Source organism: Rhinoderma darwinii, chromosome 2, assembly GCF_050947455.1.
Source record: "Rhinoderma darwinii isolate aRhiDar2 chromosome 2, aRhiDar2.hap1, whole genome shotgun sequence".
In the NCBI taxonomy this organism is placed as follows: Eukaryota; Metazoa; Chordata; class Amphibia; order Anura; family Rhinodermatidae; genus Rhinoderma; species Rhinoderma darwinii.
In genome coordinates this window covers 184868528-184888412 of record NC_134688.1, presented here as the reverse complement: position 1 = coordinate 184888412, position 19885 = coordinate 184868528, and the positions used below count along the sequence as shown (strand labels likewise).

The 19885-nt window shown below is 38.5% G+C and overlaps 1 protein-coding gene across 3 annotated transcripts in view; it reads right to left on the bottom strand.

Annotated features, from left to right (window-relative positions):
• Positions 1-19885, bottom strand: part of GABRB3 (gamma-aminobutyric acid type A receptor subunit beta3) — a 444982-nt gene that overhangs the window by 17236 nt on the left and 407861 nt on the right. For all 3 annotated transcript variants that reach the window (XM_075852588.1, XM_075852590.1, XM_075852589.1), the window contains 3 exons: positions 14560-14642; positions 12599-12736; positions 3758-3910 (listed from right to left, as the gene is read on the bottom strand). In XM_075852588.1, coding sequence (XP_075708703.1) covers positions 3758-3910; positions 12599-12736; positions 14560-14642 — 374 coding nt within the window. The remainder of the gene's footprint in view (positions 1-3757; positions 3911-12598; positions 12737-14559; positions 14643-19885) is intronic.

The window sequence follows — 19885 nt, the reverse complement described above, 5'->3', positions numbered from 1 at the left end:
AGCTCTCGTAATGACGGGTGGCTACATGTGTGCACCCGTCATTACGGCAGCGTTGCTAAGCGACTTCAGTAAATAGTCACTGTCCAGGGAGCTGAAAGAGTTAACTGATCGGCAGTAACTCTTTCAGCACCCTGGACAGTGACTACCGATCAGTATAAACCTGTAAAAAATAAAAATAAAAGACGTTCATACTTACCGACAACTTCCTGCTTCCTCCAGTCCGGTCTCCCGCCCGTTGCCTTGGTGACGCGTCCCTCTCGACATCCGGCCCGACGTCCTGGATGACGTTTCAGGCCATGTGACCGCTGCAGCCAATCACAGGCTGCAGCGGTCACATGGACTGCCGCGTCATCCAGGGATGTCGGGCTGGATGTGAAGAGAGGGACGCGTCACCAAGACAACGGCCGGGTAAGTATGAATTTCTTTAACTTTTATTACAGAAAAGGCTGTCCCTTCTCTCTATCCTGCACTGATAGAGAGAAGGGGCTGCCGATTAGTGCAGTGCTATTTTGCCGCCAAAAACGTGCTCGTAAATACGGGTGGAATACGTGTGACACCGGACCCATATTTACGGGCACGGGTTCGTAAATACTGGTGCAAAACGGGTGGAATACGTGTGACACCGGACCCGTATTTACGCCAGTATTTACGGGTGGGGAAAAATACGGTCGTGTGCATGAGGCCTAAATTGTTTGTGAAATAAAACATCCAATTTAAACACAGCTTATGGAGTTGTCCAGGATCGTGAAAAATTAGGCCAAGGGGGAAATTACATAAAATAATAAACGAAGCATTACTTGTATTTTAAGTCCACCCGCGTGACCGCTGCAGCCAATCACTGGCGGGAAGCACCGGGGTTGTGGCGCTGGAGCTGCAGGAAATTGAAATGGCAAGTGATGGCAATTTTAGACGATCAGCCTGATTTTTCTTGATTCTGGATAACTCCATTAAGGTTATTTTCACAAGTCATATTTTCAGGCTTATTTCAGAGTGTAAACGCTGCAAAATACACCAGGCAAATTTTTATGCTGCTGTATTAAAAACGCCTCATAAATATATGCTTTGTAAAAGTGACAAATATCTCGGACACTGTAGTATATTCTATAACTGTGTTTACACATTGATCTTTCTTATGTGCACCATTTCTTCCAAACTACAAAATCTCGGCTTGAAAATACATTCCGTACTCCTGTTACTTGTCATAGCGAGCAATAAAATAAAGCATGGCAATTACACAGCCTATATGAAGTTCTATTTCTTTTTTAATGCTGCTCTAGGTTATTTTGTATCTACCCTATACTGATCTGGGATATACTGATACAAACCTTTCCTATAGAATGAACATTGCAGATTCTAAACTCAAAATCTAGAAATCTTTATAAAAATATTAATGACTTAAAGCGCAGATATTAAAAAAATGCAAATAACCACTCATTCATGTGAGGCAGTAAAATAACAAATACTATGGGCCAGTATTGGTGACATTCGGACTATATAGCATTGCATTTTACTAATGTTGGTATTAGTTATTGTTACAGTTACTTCCATTGAAAAGCTGTCACTGAAAATGTAAACGATTTTGCCCGGCACTGGCATTTTAGTCGCTCTGTGTTTTCCAATCATCCGTCACATGTTGGGAAGTTCTAATTCAGTTCATTCAGCACAGTGGGAACTTCAAATATTACGGTTTCAGAAACTTGGTTCTGCAGGAAATATCCATGCTGAGCTATAAGTATTAAATATATCAATAATTCTTACTCAAGCATTAAAGTGACATGCTATATTATATATAAATCATTGAAATGGTCCAGAAGTTGAAGACAGATTCACATGTGAACTGCTGCAATTTCAGTAGTTGTGTATAACGTACTTGACTTCGATTGTGGATTTTTTTTATGCATCTAGCTGTAATGATGGGGGTAGGGAAACAGACGAGTGAGCGCTAATCTACCCGCCACTCTGTCCCTGCCTACTTGCAACGACCCGCCCTAGGCGACGGGGTACAACTGTGCGGCGGTCCCTACGCTCAGTAAGTGCACGAGACAAACAGACAAGGGAATACAAAGCAAAGGGAAAGGGGCAGTTGCCCACGGCAACACCGTGAGCAACCAGAGTGGTGAACGAGCCAAGTCAAACCAGGAGAGCACGAGGTACCAAACGCAGAGCAGGAGAGTAGTCAGTAAGCCAGGGTCAGTATGGAGCAGGATCAAATAGTTAGGAGCTGTAGCTGGGCCAGGAAACCACACGGAAAGAATCACAAGCAAGGAGGAACAGGAAAGGCAGGTGTAAATAGACCGAGGGCGGGAGCTAGCTCCGTCTGGCCAGGCTGCGATAGGCTCTCCCACTCCTAAGCCTGCCATCCTGAGTGGTGGAAGATGGAGTCAGTCTCAGAGACGTAGATTCAGGTGCAGACTGATTACCCATGAGAGTTAACCCCGAAGCTGTGCCTGGCAGATCCTTTACACTAGCATTATGAAAGATGCCTTTTCCAATCTGTGTTTTCATTTTTAATATGCCCTTATGAATCGAATATTGCAGTCTTAAAGTTGATTTTAATAGTAATAACACAAATATTTTAGGGGCAAACAGTGGGACACCATACCCTACATTCCCCAAATTGCTTCTTTCTTAACACAACGTGAATCTCACAAACCCCCAACCGTCCTGCGTGCATGAAAATTGGAATACAGATGCAGATTAGTGCTAGTGGCCCCTACTTACCCATAGAGTAGCAGATAAAAGCTCTATGCTATGTGCATCACGCAATATTACTACTACTATAACTACTACTACAACTTACAGTTAAAATTGACTTCTGCTATTGTTGTCATTTTATCTTTTTTAAGTTATCATATATGTTTTACATGTAAAATTCAGTTATAAGAATATAAACAAATACAAATATCCAAATATGTAAATACCATAAAAAAATGTGGCTGTGTGTTTTTAAAACTTTTTTATAGTGACTGTTGTAAGAATAATCAGTCAAACATCTTAGTCACATTAGTTTTAACAATTTTTTAAGTTTTATTTACTTTCCAGATCATACTGTATTAAACAGCTGTTAAGGGACTTGAGGCGGAAACATAAAACCAAAAAGATAATGGTATATCTACCATGAAGTTACAAGATATTTACATATAAAATCTCCACCCATACCTTTTAAGTTTAGAAGGTACTAAAGTTCTTTGCACATTTTGGATGCACATACATTTTTCAAGATTCTCTTGCTTTCAATATGTAGGAAATGTCTTTGCTCATATCATTTATAAAATGATGATTGGTCCTTTAAAAAAAATTCTAAGGTAGAACTCATATGGTCATATTTTTAGTCTCTGTGAGATATGTATAATGCTTGTCAAAAATGTGGTGGATACCATCAAAGGAAAGCTGGATGAGTTTTCCCCAAAAAAAAAACATGATGTATCACATGGCTCTGATATGTCCAACTTTTTCAGGCACTGGTAGTCTTTGCTAGGGTAAACCTATTATCTATATGATACCTGATTCTGATTTGTCAACTTGCAGACTCAAGCTTCTGTACTTTAGTCCATTGTCAACCCAGTCCTAAGTTTGAAGAAAGATTGCAATACATAACCAATATGTATACAATCATGTATTACTTTGTACAAGAAACTCCCTGTGAGGTCCCTACAGTGTATCGGGTTTATTGCTTTAATTTAAAATCACCTTGAAGTCCAAGGACTGCTTCTAAACATATAAACACAAAATGCTTTTATTCACAATGATACCATACCAAGGGCAACTCTTGCTGCTGATGCATCATAGTTGATCCAAAAAGATACCCAGGATAATATAGTAATCAAAATGGATGGCATATAGGTCTGAAGTATAAAGTATCCAATATTTCTTTTCAACTTAAAGCTCAGGGAGAGTCTAGGATAGGATCCTGAAAAAAAAAAAGAAAAATGAGGGTTTAGTAAAAGTGGTACTCGTGATGAAATATGAGAAATCACAATCCGTTGTTTACAAATGTGTATTTAAATGAAGTCTCTGAACAAGTGTTTCGGAATAAGACTATGAATTAGTTCTCTATATGGAATGCCTGTCATGCCAACTAATCTTCCAGCATTTTTCAAGTTAACAGCTCTTAGGAATATGATAAATGTGTGCATATGCTATTTCATTACAGTTCTGCCATTGCCTTCGCATAAGAAAATATTGCATTCCTCCAAAGGGATGATACTTATTTAAAACATTCGCCCAGAGAAAAATGTGCACCGAGCATGACTAAAATTGACTAGTCAGCATCAGAGCAACATAGGGGTATTTTTACACATTACAGCCATTCTATAAAAACTGTGGCTAGACATCTGGCAATTTATACTCAAAAGCAATAAAAAAAATTTTTAAATGAATTTAAAATAATGAAAACTTTTATTTATTACCTACATCATTTTTCTGCAGGACTATATTTGAAGTGATGGCATTCTGTACATAAGCTCCTAATGTGTTCCAAAAATACTACACTGATAACTTTAAAGCGTACCTGAGTTTTCATCAAAAAGTTAAAAATAGTCATGCTTCTCAGTCCCCAATGATGTCCCACCTGCATTTTAGTGCTTTCAGAATTATTTTTCACTTCCTATTCCCCCTGTTTCAGCCGCTCCACTATTTTCTGTTCTTTCCATTTGGAAATCAATCTGCCAATACAGGGGTTGACGACTTCCTGCCCACACGACCAAGCACATGATAATTAACCAATAATTTGGCTCTCATGATATTTAACTATATATATATATATATATATATATATATATATATATATATATATATATATATATATGTATATATACACTAATCTCTCTTTACATAAACAGCCAGTTCATCGCTCCTGGGACACGTAAGTTATCCTCTTAGTACTGCTCTCTGTTGCAGTAGCTGCTTGTGTCTCTGTGTCTGCTTTGTTATAGCTATTTTCCAAGTCCCTGCATTTCTCGGACTTCATGTACACTTTGTCCAATGCTGCCTAATGCTCTCAATAATAACTAAAAAGCTGCATGCATGGGCTAATGATGGCTTCTCCCGTCACACTAAAATGTGTTTTTGCTGCAAATCGTTGCAAAACAGCGATATTTGCTGCGATTTTTGAGAAAGTGCCGCAAATAGGCATGGTTTTGTCATGATTTGTGGCAAAAAAAACAATTGTTTTCCGCAACCTTAGGCCAGCAAAGCGCTTAGTAGCAGCTTTTTAGTTCTTATTCAGAGATACTTGCAGCAAACATTAGACAGCATAGGGAAAGTTCACATGGAGAAAAATGCATGGACATCACAGCCAATAGAGAAATGGTGGTAAAGCAGATTATAAGAACGATACACTGGAGAGAAAGAAGAACGAGGTATGTATGCAATAGATTACAACAAGATCGCCGGCTTGCTGAAATGGAACATAGCTATAACAAAGCAGACAGACAGACACAAGCAGCTACTGCAACAATTACATGAGAGCAGTACTAAGAAGAGAACTTACATGTGTCCCAGGAGCGATGAACTGGCATTTTGAAGAGTCAAGCAGGCTATGAGTACAGGGAGTGAGCTTTAGTAGAGGGAACCTCTCACTTCCTGCAGTCCGTTCTCTCTTCTCTGTAACCAGAGACCAAATTTTCATGACATTTGCGGGTTGGACAACAGATTACAGGAAGGGAGACACCTAGTTGCAGTAACTTCATACAAACTTTGCAAGGATAAAACAGAAACTTAGTTGAAGACAGTAAATTGCAAATTTGCTGGATATTAGGTATACTTTTAGATTAGCGCAAGTTGTATAAAAAGTTAGTGTCAATTTAAGGTCCTGGGCCCTAAGGCAGAACCTGTAACAGGGGCCCCACCTACCATGTACCATTTATAATACTGGTGTCTTCTTATGTGGCATTGGTGCATTTAGGCCTCCTCAAGCACAAGGGCCTGGGTGACTGCTACCTCTGGACACACTTTAGCTATTACCCTGCCTATGGTAATACATAAAGAAAGGACTTAACAATTCTATGTCTAAAAATAGGAAAGTTTATCTCAGTGTTTTGTTCTTAGATATCATGAAAAGTCCTAAAGAAGGGGATGTCCAAGATAAAAAAGGTGTCTGTTTTTTTTTTTTACAAAAACAGCGTAATTCTTGTCCTTTGGCTGTGTCTGGTATTGCAGCTCATCCCCATCAGTGAGCTATATTTGACAATGGGGCTAAAAAAAAAGGATTGCTATTAATATCTCCATTGTCTGAAATGGTGAATATATGGGTTCCTTGATGAGAAATTGCATCAGCAAAACCACAAACAGCTCATCCCAATAAATCTTTTAGAAAATGGATGACATACTAATATTAAAGTTGAATTTAAAAATTCTGTACATAGAAAAAAAATCTGTGTGTATGCACCTTGCCCTTGTCAATAGGATAAGTCCTACACAATTTATGTTTAAATGTAACGTATGTATTAAGCTGGGCATGCAGGTTAATTGTACAAAAAAATTCTGTAGTGCTGGCGGCCGTTCTGGATACGGGAGCCATGGAGACGAGAAGGACGCTCTGTCTCTAACTGAAGAGTTATCAGCAGCTGGCAGAATAAACTTTACACAGTTCGTGCTGCTGCTAGTACCAAGATACAAGTGATTTAGAAAAACTATTATAGTGCACACTCCTGCACACTCCTGCACTATAATCGTTTTTCACTGAAAGTGGAGGTGCGCTATAAGAAGCTAGAATAAGCCTTGTCAAAATACTGCCAATAACTTCATACCATTATTAAAAACTAATAGCATAAAACCCACATTTTGTGTGGCTCCATGGCTCAATAAGACAGCGCAAGCTATTGTACAGACTATTTCTAACAGTAGACTTATCACATTATCAGTCCTTTCCAGTGCTTTAAGGGGCCTATAGCCAAACCTCAGTGACTACCTATTTTATTGATAACTTTAACAACCCAATAACAAGCTGTGAGCCTGACAACCCACCCACTTGCTGGGAGCACCCATGTCTCCCAGCCCACTGCTCCTGCCTTACCCTGAGCTGACACTCAGGCAATCAATTGTTGTAGCTGCATATCCTCCGTAGCTCTGTCCTCCATTCTGCCCCATCCTTTGTTCTACTCTACCTCTCCAGACAGCCTGCCATCAGTGCTATTTTCTTTCAACAATGGCTACCGATTCCAGGAGCCCCAGAGGGCTACATAGTGTCCTGATCTGAACTGCTTAACACTTCTTGGGGGGTACCTTTGACCCCCTTGTCATCTATAAATGGCTTTTTCCTTGTATCTGTTTTACAAAATTGCTTATAATTATAAAATAATAATCTGCTGTAAAGGATATTTGAGAGGCGTATTTACAGGAGTATTCTCGGCAATGCTGATTGGCTGAAAGCGGCTGACAAACAGATTTCTCCTCATAATGCACCTTCCAAATATGCCTTTCAACTGTATGTCAGGCATAGTATACAGGCCCTAAATGCTAGTCTTGGGAGCAGTTTAATGGGAGCTTTTATCACCTACTGGTTTAATCCTCGATCGTCATCATATAAATGCCCTTGTTTAAAGTGCCCTTGTCCTACTATAGAGGAACTTTAAATATGCACATTTAGTATATTTTATGTGCAACATTTTGATAAATATAACTCCAATGTGTCATAAATCATAGGACGTTTGTATATATGGCCTTTTGTTATTTGGTCCGGAGACAACAAGAATTAGGATTGAGCATAGTTAAGTGACTTGGTAAATAATGATTGAAAATAGACCTCTATAGAAAGTGAGGCATGACCTGATTCAGTCTTTACTTCATGAATCTTCAGCAACACTAAGATAGAATCGTAGAGAACCACATTTTATGTAGTAATTTCAGTGTAGCTATAGCTTCTCTCTATGTATGGCTGTAAAAGGTTAGCACTGCCGGCCTCAGCTAGCCATTGAAGCACATGATTAATTGCTATCTCTGAAAACGGTAAGGTTCTATTTTCCCTCAGGTCATTATGATACAATAGTAATCCTCTCCCGCTTTCTTTGTTATGTAACCTAGAAACTCACATCATCTATTTGCCAGGTTCCACTGCAATCAGCTATTTATCCTAAAAGGGAAACAATGCCCAAATGATAACTCTTCTTTTTTTAGAGAGGCGATGGCTATCTGTTTATGCTTCCAAATTAGCAATAAAGTAGAACTGGTAGAACAGGAAGACAATCTTATAAGAATGATGACAAAATATAATTCTATTTTTATTGTACTATTTTTATGTATTATATTTATTTATATATTAAATATAATTCATTATTAAATAGAATTAATATCTACACGTTTAGGATTAAGAAGTAACTCAAGCTATTTGTAATACTATAGCAAAATTGTAACAAATGTATCAGAGTTACAGATGTAACAGAGATGAATATTTTTTTATTAAAGGAGCACACCTATGTAAAACCACAGATAACATAGTGTAATATCCCAGTGAGATGTGCCAAATGAGAGACTCAGCTCTACTACATCTGTACTTTGCAGGAAATATTAGCAATAATGTTTTCCGCACAGCTACTCACTAGAGAGGCGATGGATATTTAAAAAAGCTCATTAGGAATTTTGCTTCTCCTCTATCAACAGGATGCATTTTGCAGTTTACAGCAGTCTGGAGTCTGAAAATGGGATCCATAATCAGTATCCAATCAATCCGTACCCTGCTCACTGACAGGAATGTGTATTCTCATGGCAGCAACACATTTTGAAAATTGTAAAAATGCCAGGTGCACCGATTTTACATTTCAATCTTAGTGAGTAACCATTAGTTTTATGGCACTTGCATAGCACAGATGGCTAGCAACTAGTCACTACAAAAGAGTGAATTTGTCAAAATTAGCTTTATCGATGTCTCCCTAACTGGCAAACATTGTATCATGGAGCAGGGTTGACACCACATAAAGGGTATCTGTCAGTAATTTGGCATGCCGTTATGCAGCTGGGGTTTAGTGTTCCATACCTTCCTACATAAAAAACGACGACTCAAGAAATGTAAGTAAAGTGCATTTAAACTTACAGAGAGGATAAGTAGTCTGGCGGCATCAGGTGCATGCACAGTGCACCTTGCTTCACTGCGCATGCGTACTGTACTGTCTTTGGCTGCATGTGCACAATGTGCATGCGCCCGATGCCCCTTTCTGGCTCATCTGGGTAAGTTGTAATTAATTTTACTAACTATTCATGAAATGTACGTTTTTGTCTTAGGCAGGTTTGGAACACTAAACCCCAGCTGTATAATGGCATGCTGGTGACTTAGTGACTACAAACGTACTGACAGCTTCCCTTTAAATGGGATTATCCGGGATTTCAAAATTGATGGTCTATCCTTAGGTAACAATAGATCGGTGGGTGTCTGACTCTCGGCACCCTCGCCAATCAGCTCTGCAGTCTCTACATTACTTACGTCGGGTTTCATTCCTGTACATACTTGCACACGTTGTTACATTCGTAGCAGCTGTGCAAGGTATTGCAGCGCTTTCCCATTCTACAGGTGGCTGCTGCTGCGGTCAGGTAAAAAATTGTCAGTGTCCTGACCTGTGCGCTGATTGTTATGGGTGAGGTGCCAGAGGCAATCTCCGGCTGTCATGGGGTTCAGGGTTAGGGGTGTAACATAGAAATGTATGAACTCGGCGTATTCATAGGTACCGCTGTGTTGTCGCCGGCGGTACCTTTCCCCCTCCCCTCCCACCATGAAGATATTCTACACTAAACCAGTCTACAGTAACATCAGAAAACATAAAAAATTGTACTACTTACGACTACTTACACTGTTACACAGTTGAGTCTGCTGTCTGGATATGACTGAAAAACAGCAGGTAAGGTGGGCAGCGCTTTCTCAGCGCTCTCTCAGTGTGCAGGCTCTGATTAGTGGAGCAGTAGACAGAAGCTCCTGCTATTGCTTCAATAATCAGCACTCACTGCATTGCTCCTCTCCCTCCCTCCATGCTGTGCGGCTGGTGCCCTCTGTCCCTTCCCCCAGAAAGAAGCAGGGTAGGAGGTAGGCATATGATTAAAAAAATGTACACATTGCAAAGTGCCGCCCTAGGCACTAGCCCTCCAGTGCCTCGTAGCAAATACAACTGGCACGCATAAAATAAGGAGGAATGGTCTGGGTTGGGGCAGTCTTTTTAGGGTTAGCACAAAGGGGAGTTCTCAATACGAATTTTGTATTTTTTTTGTTTATCTTTCTGTAACCTGTTGAGATGGCTGAAGTTCTTCTAACGTAGGATGAAAAAAAAAATCTTAGTATATCTTGTCAGACAATTCATGATAATAAAAAAAATATAAGCCAAATTTTCAACAATGTTTTAATATTCTCAATATTGCAGGAAAATGTGAAAGGGTCATAAGTCAGTATGGCTGTGTAAGGGACATTATTGTAGAAACTAATGTAATGAATGGTTAACAATATATATTTAAGAAAACTGTTAGCTTGACATATTAAACTGGAAAACTAGTTGCATGCAGTAACGCCAACGGTTAATTGAAGCTTTAAATTCATGGATAATTTATAAAAAATATAAAGTAATCAGAATAACATTCCTTCCCTTCCGTGGTCGATAGTTAATATTTAATAAAGTGGTGTCTGTTATAAATTCCACTGCAGTCCATTCTGGCACCATTGTCATCATTTACATGCAACATTTTCTAATGTCATGTATTATTAAAAGTCCTTGAAACTAGGGGACATTACATCAAAATGGTGAGCCGAATTCTTAAATATCAATTTATACTTCTGTACCATTAATTGCAAGTGCAATGGTAAGACTAGTGCACAGATGAGTTTTGCCAGTTTTTAAAAAAATGTGTTTTTTACCAGACTTCATTAGTAAAAAGATGTATATATTTTATAGCACCAAATATATGCAAAACTACAGTAAAAAAATGCACCAGAGAAGTTCAAGATCCCTAAGTATTGCACATACAAAATGTTTTATCATCAGAATTTTGAAGAGTTAATATAGTGCCAACCAAAGGCGTACTGGATAGTGAAACACTTGAGTAGTACTCCAGACCCATCATCTAACTAACTGCCCCCCCCCCGTCTATCTTACCTAGACAATAGGGCCCAATGATGGACCTCCGTCTAATGTAGTCAGTAGTGAGATCTGTTTTTTATTTCTACTGGAAGCTTCTGATGCTCGTCCTATCACTCATTGATCACCCGAGTATTCCAGAACCTTAAGTGATTTTATCATCTGGGTGAGGTGATTTCAATGGCTCCATGTCTGAAGCCCCAAACTTTCTCAGTACAAAATTCCATAGTACAAAATGGCCATAAATAGATAGAATGAGCACATAAAATAATATGAGGCTATTATGTCCTGTAGTTGAGAACTGTAGCACCTTAGTAGTAAAGAGCCATATAGATAACCACTGGGTTACTCAAGCTTTGTCTCTTAATTTACAATTGACTAGCTACCCCAGTGCATAACCAAGGAAAATATATTATGCTTTTTGGCCAACCGTACCCTGCACGTCAACAAAGACAAAATAACATTTCACTTAGGCCTTAGTCACTGAAAGTTATGCCATTATATCACAAGGGGCTGGATGCAAATAACTAGTATCTGGACACTATGACCGTGGAACTAGACACTATATCACCTAATCAGAGGGCGGATAATAAGTAACTTGGTCATTGTCCAAAAATTGTATGAAAATCTGTTGCAAGAAACATAAAATTTATCCTGCAGTCTGCAACTGGAGATGTAAGGGTAGCTCAGTATGGTCAAATCTTAACCATTACATAAAAGGTGGATCTTCTGTAATTTTACTGTACTGTGTTTGAGAAAAACTTAAAGAGGACCTGTAACTAGGTCCTCTAAAGTGAGAAAGTAGACTCACCTAATAACCACTGTCTAAGAGTTCAGCAGTGTTTGTCCTGTACTTGGGGGTCCCCCTGTTGCTGAGCTATGGACCCCTCTATATTTAGCAACTAATATGGAAATGAGCCGCTGGCTAGCCAAGTGGGTTTGGCTGCCAGTCATTCTTAATGGGCGGAGCTACCACTGAGCCTCTGACGCTGACCTATCAGCATGAGGCTGATATACAGCAATACCTATCACTGGAGGTACTCCCCTGGATAGTCCTGCCATTCAGTTCTATGGGACTTAGAGCTCAGAGCAACATAGAACCCACTTGACTAGCCAGCAGCTCATGTTCATATTAGTTGCTAAATAAAGAGGGATCCATAGCTCAGCAACAGGGGGACCCTCAAGTACAGGACAAACACAGCTGGACTCTTAGACACAGCAGCTATTAGGTGAGACTACTAACTCTTAGGACCTAGTGACGGATTCTCTTTAACAATAGAAATCAACAGGTATATTAGAAAACAAAGGAAAGACTGCGCATTGTGTTTGTTGGAATGAGTCACTGTTCAAAAACGTTTAGTAGCAGACCCTGTCATTTTGGGATTATTGTGCTTTCCATGTGACTTTCACAACAATCAAAGGTTTCAAAAGAAGATCACACTGTTAAAGAAACAAATGAGTAAAAAAACCTCATAAAAGCTTAATATTTTACATGAAAGTATAACATGTAGAGAAAAAGTAGAGGGAGAAATAACCACATAAAACTTTACCTGTAGCAAATACAACATTCTTGGACACTAATTTGTGATCCATTATGGAAAATTGAGGGAGTTCTATCCTCTCAACCCCCGTTACAGCTTTAGCTCCACCTCTCCAGTAAAATTCAATGTCATCTGTGGTGTAGCCATCTAAAAAACAAAAATATGGAATTTACTACCTATTTTCTAACTATTCGTTTTTATAGTTCATTTAAGAATAAAGCATTTCTTTAGATCTTGAAGAGTATGCAGGACGTGTTTTGTCGTATTTCAAGATCCATGTCTATAAGTGGCGCTATGACTGATTACATACAGCATGACTATAGTCAATGAACACATACATAAAACCCAATGTGCTTATATAAAGAAATGTATATATATATAATGAGAAAAAGAATAAAGCAGCACAGCAACAGCAGTGGGTGCAGGCCTCCTAGGTTGAGGCTAGGAACCCTTGTTAATGAAATCCCCAAAAAATGAAGAGGCAGCACTCCAAGGAAATTGGTGAAAAAAAAGTGGTGTGTTTATTCACCCCAGGCAGGCAACGTTTCGATCCGTCTCTATGGGATCTTTGTCAAGCCTGACCACTTTTTCTCACCAATTTCCTTGGAGTGCTGCTTTTTCATTTTTTTGGGATTGTATATATATATAAGTACCATATTTCAACACATAAGGATTCATGTATGTTTTAAGACACAAAAATGTAGATATGCCTAAAAAATATGGCACACAGTTTGTATGCCATATTAACTAGTATGATGGCATTTATTTGTTTTGTAGCATTAAATACCAACAGTTCGAACAGTTTTAAGACAGGGACATGACTAAGGACTCGCTACCGTATATTTCCAAATATGTATGGAAAGGGTGTAGCTGAGGGTGGGATGCTACAACAAAACACTTGAACTTTAAGAGAAATTTGTATTTGGCTGGATTTACACAAGCAGTTTTTGAAGGGAAAAAAATTCTACTTCTCCTGCCTTTTGTATCCACTCCTATGTTTGGCTCAAAAACTGCATGTGTGAATTATCCAGATACCGGGTTAGAGCAGATTTACACAAATAATGTGTCCCTCTGGGGAGGCCCAGCTACACCTCTGGTATGAACATTCGTATGTCCGTTTTAACTAACAATTTGAGAGTGTACATATGCAGCAACGTTGCACCATCGCAGATATTTTCCTCCTGTTTTTCTGCAACATATTTACAAACAGTCCTAACACATTTATATTAAAACAAATGTGTTATATAAAGACACTATTGATACATAACCGCTATAATACATTTCAAAGTGGTCAAATCCTGTGTTCCCTTCATTGATATAGTCCCATAGTCAATTAGGATGACTTATACAATGATAACAACCTGTTACAGAAAAACATTTCATAGCTATTTTAATATCTGGGAAAATGTTCTAGTCATAGTACCAAGAACCTTACACAAATGAAATAAAAGTCTGATAATTCAACGCTTATCAATACATGAAAATGACTGCAGTTAGTTCAACATAAATACATTGTACCGACAAATTAATGAATGACTAATATGTTCCTTACAAAGTTCTTACATTTGTGTTCTATTATTCATTATTGTATGAAGAAAATGTAGTATTGCTCTAAGTTTCAATAGGCAAAGATTCCTTGCAAAAGACAAATTTGCATTGATAATAAGAGGGTTTTCCAAGGTCCCTGGGGGAGACTACTGAATGGCCACTCATGCATATTAAAACAAATTGAAAGCAAATTGCATCTCACTATTTCCTCTATTCAAATGGAATCTGATTAAAATGTGACCATTAGTTCTCTTGTGTCGCTGATATGCACCCGAGCAATGGCTAATCAGAACAACAAAAGAACCCTTATTAACCCTTTACTGTGTAAAGTACTAAGAAATGTCATCTCATTCTGAGACCCCCATCTTAATAATGTATTCTCGATTCTCAGCAATGGTTATGTCCACTAAGCTAATACGTACAGCTCTCTATTTCCAGAGTACAGTTCTGCTCATCCAGCGGATATCTCCGTAAGTCCATCATACACGCAGCGGTAGTTGTTATTCTACAGTAAATAGAAATAAGAGGATAAGAAACAACAGGAACTGGGCAATAACCAATGTGTTTATGATCATTATTAGACATGTATAACTGGAAACTACAGGGATCTGAAATCCCTTCTCAAATAGGAATAATGAGACTCATTTATCAAAACTGTCTAACAGAAAACTGGCTTTGTTGCCCATAGCAACTAATCACAGTGCAGCTTTCATTTTTCAGAAGTTTAATGAAAGAGCTCTGATTGGTTGCTATGGGCTTTTTTTCTGTTGGACAGCTTTGATAAATGAGACTATTTTTTATATAAATCTAAAAAGTTAGTCAAAGTTAAACCATGTGCTCCTTTGTTGGATCATTCTTGTAATAATATTTTAGTAACCTGAAACAAAAAAGCAGCAATTCATACTGTTCCTAAAAAGTTAAATTAAGACCTTGTGCACACAACTGTATTACGACTGTAGTACAACCTTCCTACGGTGGCACATGGAGAGCCTTCGTTTGCACAATTACTTTGTGTGCCTAGTACAGACTCAACGGCTCTGCCATGTGCAACAATCCCTTCCCACGTGCAGTGTTAAAAAAAGAAACTTTATAATATACTTACCTTTAAAAACAAATTACATTGGGAGTGTCTAGGAAGGGATTGCTGGAGGTTGTTTTTAAAAAAAAAAAGTTATATCTGATGTTTTAAATAAATAATAAATACAATAAACAAATCTTATGGTTATATAATGTTTTCAGATATTTTTATCTTTAAAAAGTGACATTATTTTATTTTGGTGTCCTTTCAATTAATATTTTCCACAAAATACCTTAGGCCTCATTCACATCTCCGTTCGCAATTCCATTGTTCTGCTCCGTCACAGGAGCAAAACAAGGGAATAACCGAAAGTGCCAGTTCCGTTGCACCACAAACACCACCGGCGGCCGATGGGAACCGATTGACTTTAATGGGCTCTATCGGGGTGTGTAGTTTTCCTGGAAACAATAGTGCAGCATGCTGCACTATTGCTTCTAGTATTCTCAGCCGGATCTGCAACAGAGGCCCCTAATGGAGCCTCCAACGCAGATGTGAACGAGGCCGCTCTCTTTTTCATAAATATAAACAAATATAATTCATTGATTTTTCATATTAAAGGAAATAACAGTTATATACCAAAAAAATATCTTGCAGCAAATCACAATATATAACAGTTGAATCAGAAATTAGAAATGACAATTCATTTTGGAATGGTAAAGTCAAGGTTCACAGTGCATTTTAATAGTAAAGTGGTCATGCTATAAAACCCACAAACATCAATGAATTACTTCAAGCTAATGCATGGGGCTGATGACATGATAGTAGGCGCTCATACACTCATGTGGACGGAGCCTGTACAGTAGCACACGAAGCCCCTACAATTCAGTATAACAGAGCAGTATCAGTGCGTGTAGTGCTGGATGGTCTATCTGCACAACGCAGCATTCTCCCACCCATGATAGCAATGCTTCCAGGGGAGACTACCTCTGAAATGCGCCATGCAATGCAACATGTCACAATTTTATTTATTTTTTTACGGATTTCATATGACTATATTAGAAAAAAACATTTGTATGCTTTTGTATGAGATCAGATTCACATGGAGGTACTGTAAAGTATGGGCCCATAGATTTGTTTAGGGTACCACATGACAGATCTGTACAACAGAGATCTGTAATAGGTCTGTGTACATATACCCTTACGGCATGGCCAGACGTGGCGTATTTCTGCAGACACTGTCCGCATCAATGCCGCACATAATTTGCGTTGCAGATTCCTTTGCCTAAAATGTGAAGTAAAATGCTGCGGATTAGTCGTTGCGGATTCAGGTGAAGAGTTCATCCTGCTCTCTTTTAAAACATTCCATCTCAGTCTGGCTATAGACCTCGAAGCACATAGGTCCAGCCAGAATGAAGAAATATCCTGTTCGTAAAACCAATCCACAACGCAACACACATAACATCTGCGGATTTTATTACATAATTTTGAAACTCCATTCAAGTCAATGGAGAAATTCCGCAACAAGTCCGCAACAAGTCCGCAACAGCCAGTGTATGCTGCGGACACCAAATTCCGCACCGCAGCCTATGGTCAGCAGCGGAGTTTTCCGCCACGTCTGCACAAACATAACTGAAAAGGTGTGGAAACCAATGGAGAAACTGTCCGCAGCGGAATTCCACAGCAATTCCGCCACGTCTGGCCGTGCCCCAAGTGTAACAGACAGGTTGAACTTATTGCTGCTCGTAATGGTCACACCACTTTCTGAATGCATAGGTTCATTTATGGGGTTTTATTTTTTATTAATTAGATCTGATCTCATTTTAGGTTGAATCTATGCAGAAATAATAATAAAGTAAAATCATTCTACAGAGTTTACAAACTTTCTGCCACCATTTAATATCTTTATTAACTTTATGGTTGCCTCTTAAAGACTGACATGACAAATGAGCTTTACTAGACAGATGCTGTGGCCATCTGTCTTACACACTGCATTAGAAGTCACGGGACTGTGACCTCTTCATTTAGCAAATGACACTTGTGCCTTGCTCTCAGTAATCATGTATATAATATATGCACTAACAATTAAAATGTGTATACAGAGGATGCTACCTTCTATGGAAATAAAACTTTTGTTGTGATTTACATGAGAAAATAGAAGTACTATTGAGTCATGAATTCTGCTACAAATTATTTAGGAAGATAATATTGGATGCTGAATTTATAAACAGCGGCATATATAAAAGTATAGTATTTTATATAAATTTAATTAAATTAAAAGGTTAAAATGAAATGCTGGAAGCTGACATTGTGCTATACAACAATAACTTCTATCAAGTAAAAGACAAATGAGGTCCCTCATAACATGTGAGTATAAAGTACATATATTCATATAGTAGTATATAGTAGTAAATTGCAATAATTAAACAAAGCCTGAAGACGTAAATATAGATGCAGCTTAAAGAAACAAGAATGAATACAACCTTATGCTTCTAGGGAAGGAGATTTCATTTACTATTCTTGGTTACAAATTTCACAGTTTGCTCCATAATCCAAGTTACTTATCTCCAAAAATGTAAATGTGCAAATTAGGCTAACCTCTATGCCCATAGACTTTCATTGCCCAGATGTATGCCAAAAGAGTATTCTTTTGACAGACCTTTGGTCGGTATACCTCTGTCTCGCTATACCACTGCAGTTGACTATGCTTTTCAATCCTATATTTATGCAAAAACAAGTGATTTTTAGGTGAAAGCTAAAGCTATTCTACGTGTGCAGACTATGTTGTGTGAATGTTGAAAAACGGTGTCATCAGTAAGGCCTCATGCACACGACCGCATTGGTTATGCGGTCCGCAAAACTACGGGTCCATTGCAGTCCCTCGGACCACAAAAAAAACCTTGTAGTGCATCCGTGTGTCATTCGGATTCACGGATCCGCAACAATTCACCAGTATTGGTGAATCCGCAATTCTGGACCATAAATATTAGCATTTCCCATATGTCTACTTTGTGTTGGCATTGTTTTTTGAACATCCTTTTATTTTGTATAGTACTCAACAAGGCTTATAAGTTTAGAAGAAATTTCTTATTTTCAAGAAAAATTTAAAAGCCTAATTTTAGTGACCAGTTCAGTCCTAAAGTGGCTTTGAGGGGCCTATATATTAGTAACCCCCATAAATCACCCCATTTAAAAAAAACTGCACCCTTCAAAGTATTCAAAATAGCATTTAGAATGTTTCTTAACCCTTTATGCGTTTCACAGGGAATAAAAGCAAAGTGGGGGTGAAATTCACAAATTATTTTTTTTTGCACATATTACATTTTAATTAAAAAAAATTCTGTAGCACAGAAGGTTTTACCAAAGAAACACAAATCAATATTTATTGCCCAGATTCTGCCGTTTTTAGAAATATTGCACATGTGGCCCTAGTGTGCTAATGTACTGAAACACAGGCCTCAGAAGCAAAGGAGCACCTAGTGGGTTTTGGGGCCTTCTTTTTTATTAGATTATAGTTTAGGCACCATGTCAGGTTTGAAGAGGTTTTGTGGTGCCAAAACAAAGGAAACCCCCAAAAAAAAGACCCCATTTCGGAAACTACGTGCCACAAGCAATTTATCTAGTGGTGTAGTGAGCATTTTGACCCCACAGGTGTTTCATAGACTTTATTAGAATTTGGATGTGAAAATTAAAAATTACATTTTTTTTCCCAATAAGATGTCGTTTTAGCTAAAAAAAGGAAACAATTTCCACAAGGAATAAAGGAGAAAAAGCCGCCCAACATTTGTAAAGCAACTTCTCCAGAGTATGGAAATAAACTGTTGTCTAGGAACACGGCAGGGCTCAGAAGAGAAGGAGCGGCATTTGGTTTTTGGAGCACAGATTTTGCTGGATTGGTTTCTTGGCACCATGTCGCTTTTGAAAAGACCCTAAGATACCATTACAGTGGAAATTCCCCAAATGTGACTCCATTTGGGAAACTACACCCACAAAGTATTCATCTTGGGATGTAGTGAGCATTTTGACCCGACAGGTGTTTCATAGATTTTATTAGAACTGGGCAGTAAAAATAATAATAATAATTTTTTTCAATAAGAGTAGTTTAGCTCAACATTTTTCATTTTCTCAACAAATAAAAGGAGAAAAAGAACTCCAACATTTGTAAAGCAATTTCTCCCGAGTATGGCAATACCCTAAATGTGGTCATAAACTGCTGTTTGGGCACACGGCAGGGCTCAGTAAGGAAGGAGCGCCATTTGGCTTTTGGAGTGCAGATTTTGCTGGATTGGTTTCTGAGCACCATGTCGCATATGCAGAGCCCCTATGGGACCAAAGCAGTGAAAAACCCCCAGAAGTGACCCTATTTTGGAAACTTCACCTCTCAAGATATTCACCTAGGGGTGTAGTGAGAATGTTAACTCAGATATTAGTGTGCATTCGATGTTGCAGAGTGAAAATGGCAATTTTTCCATGGATATGCCATTTATGTCCAATTTGTGGTGCCCAGCTTGTGCCACCATTAAAAGACAGTTCTTTAATTATTATGATGTGTTTCCCGGTTTTAGAAACACCCTACATGTGGCCCTAATTTTTTGCCTGGACATTCGACAGGGCTCCGGAGTGAAAGAGTACCATGCGAAATTGTGGCCTAATTTGGCGATTTACAAAGTATTAGTTCACAATTGCAGAGTCTCTGATGTGAAATAATAAAAGAAATCCTTGAGAAGTGACCC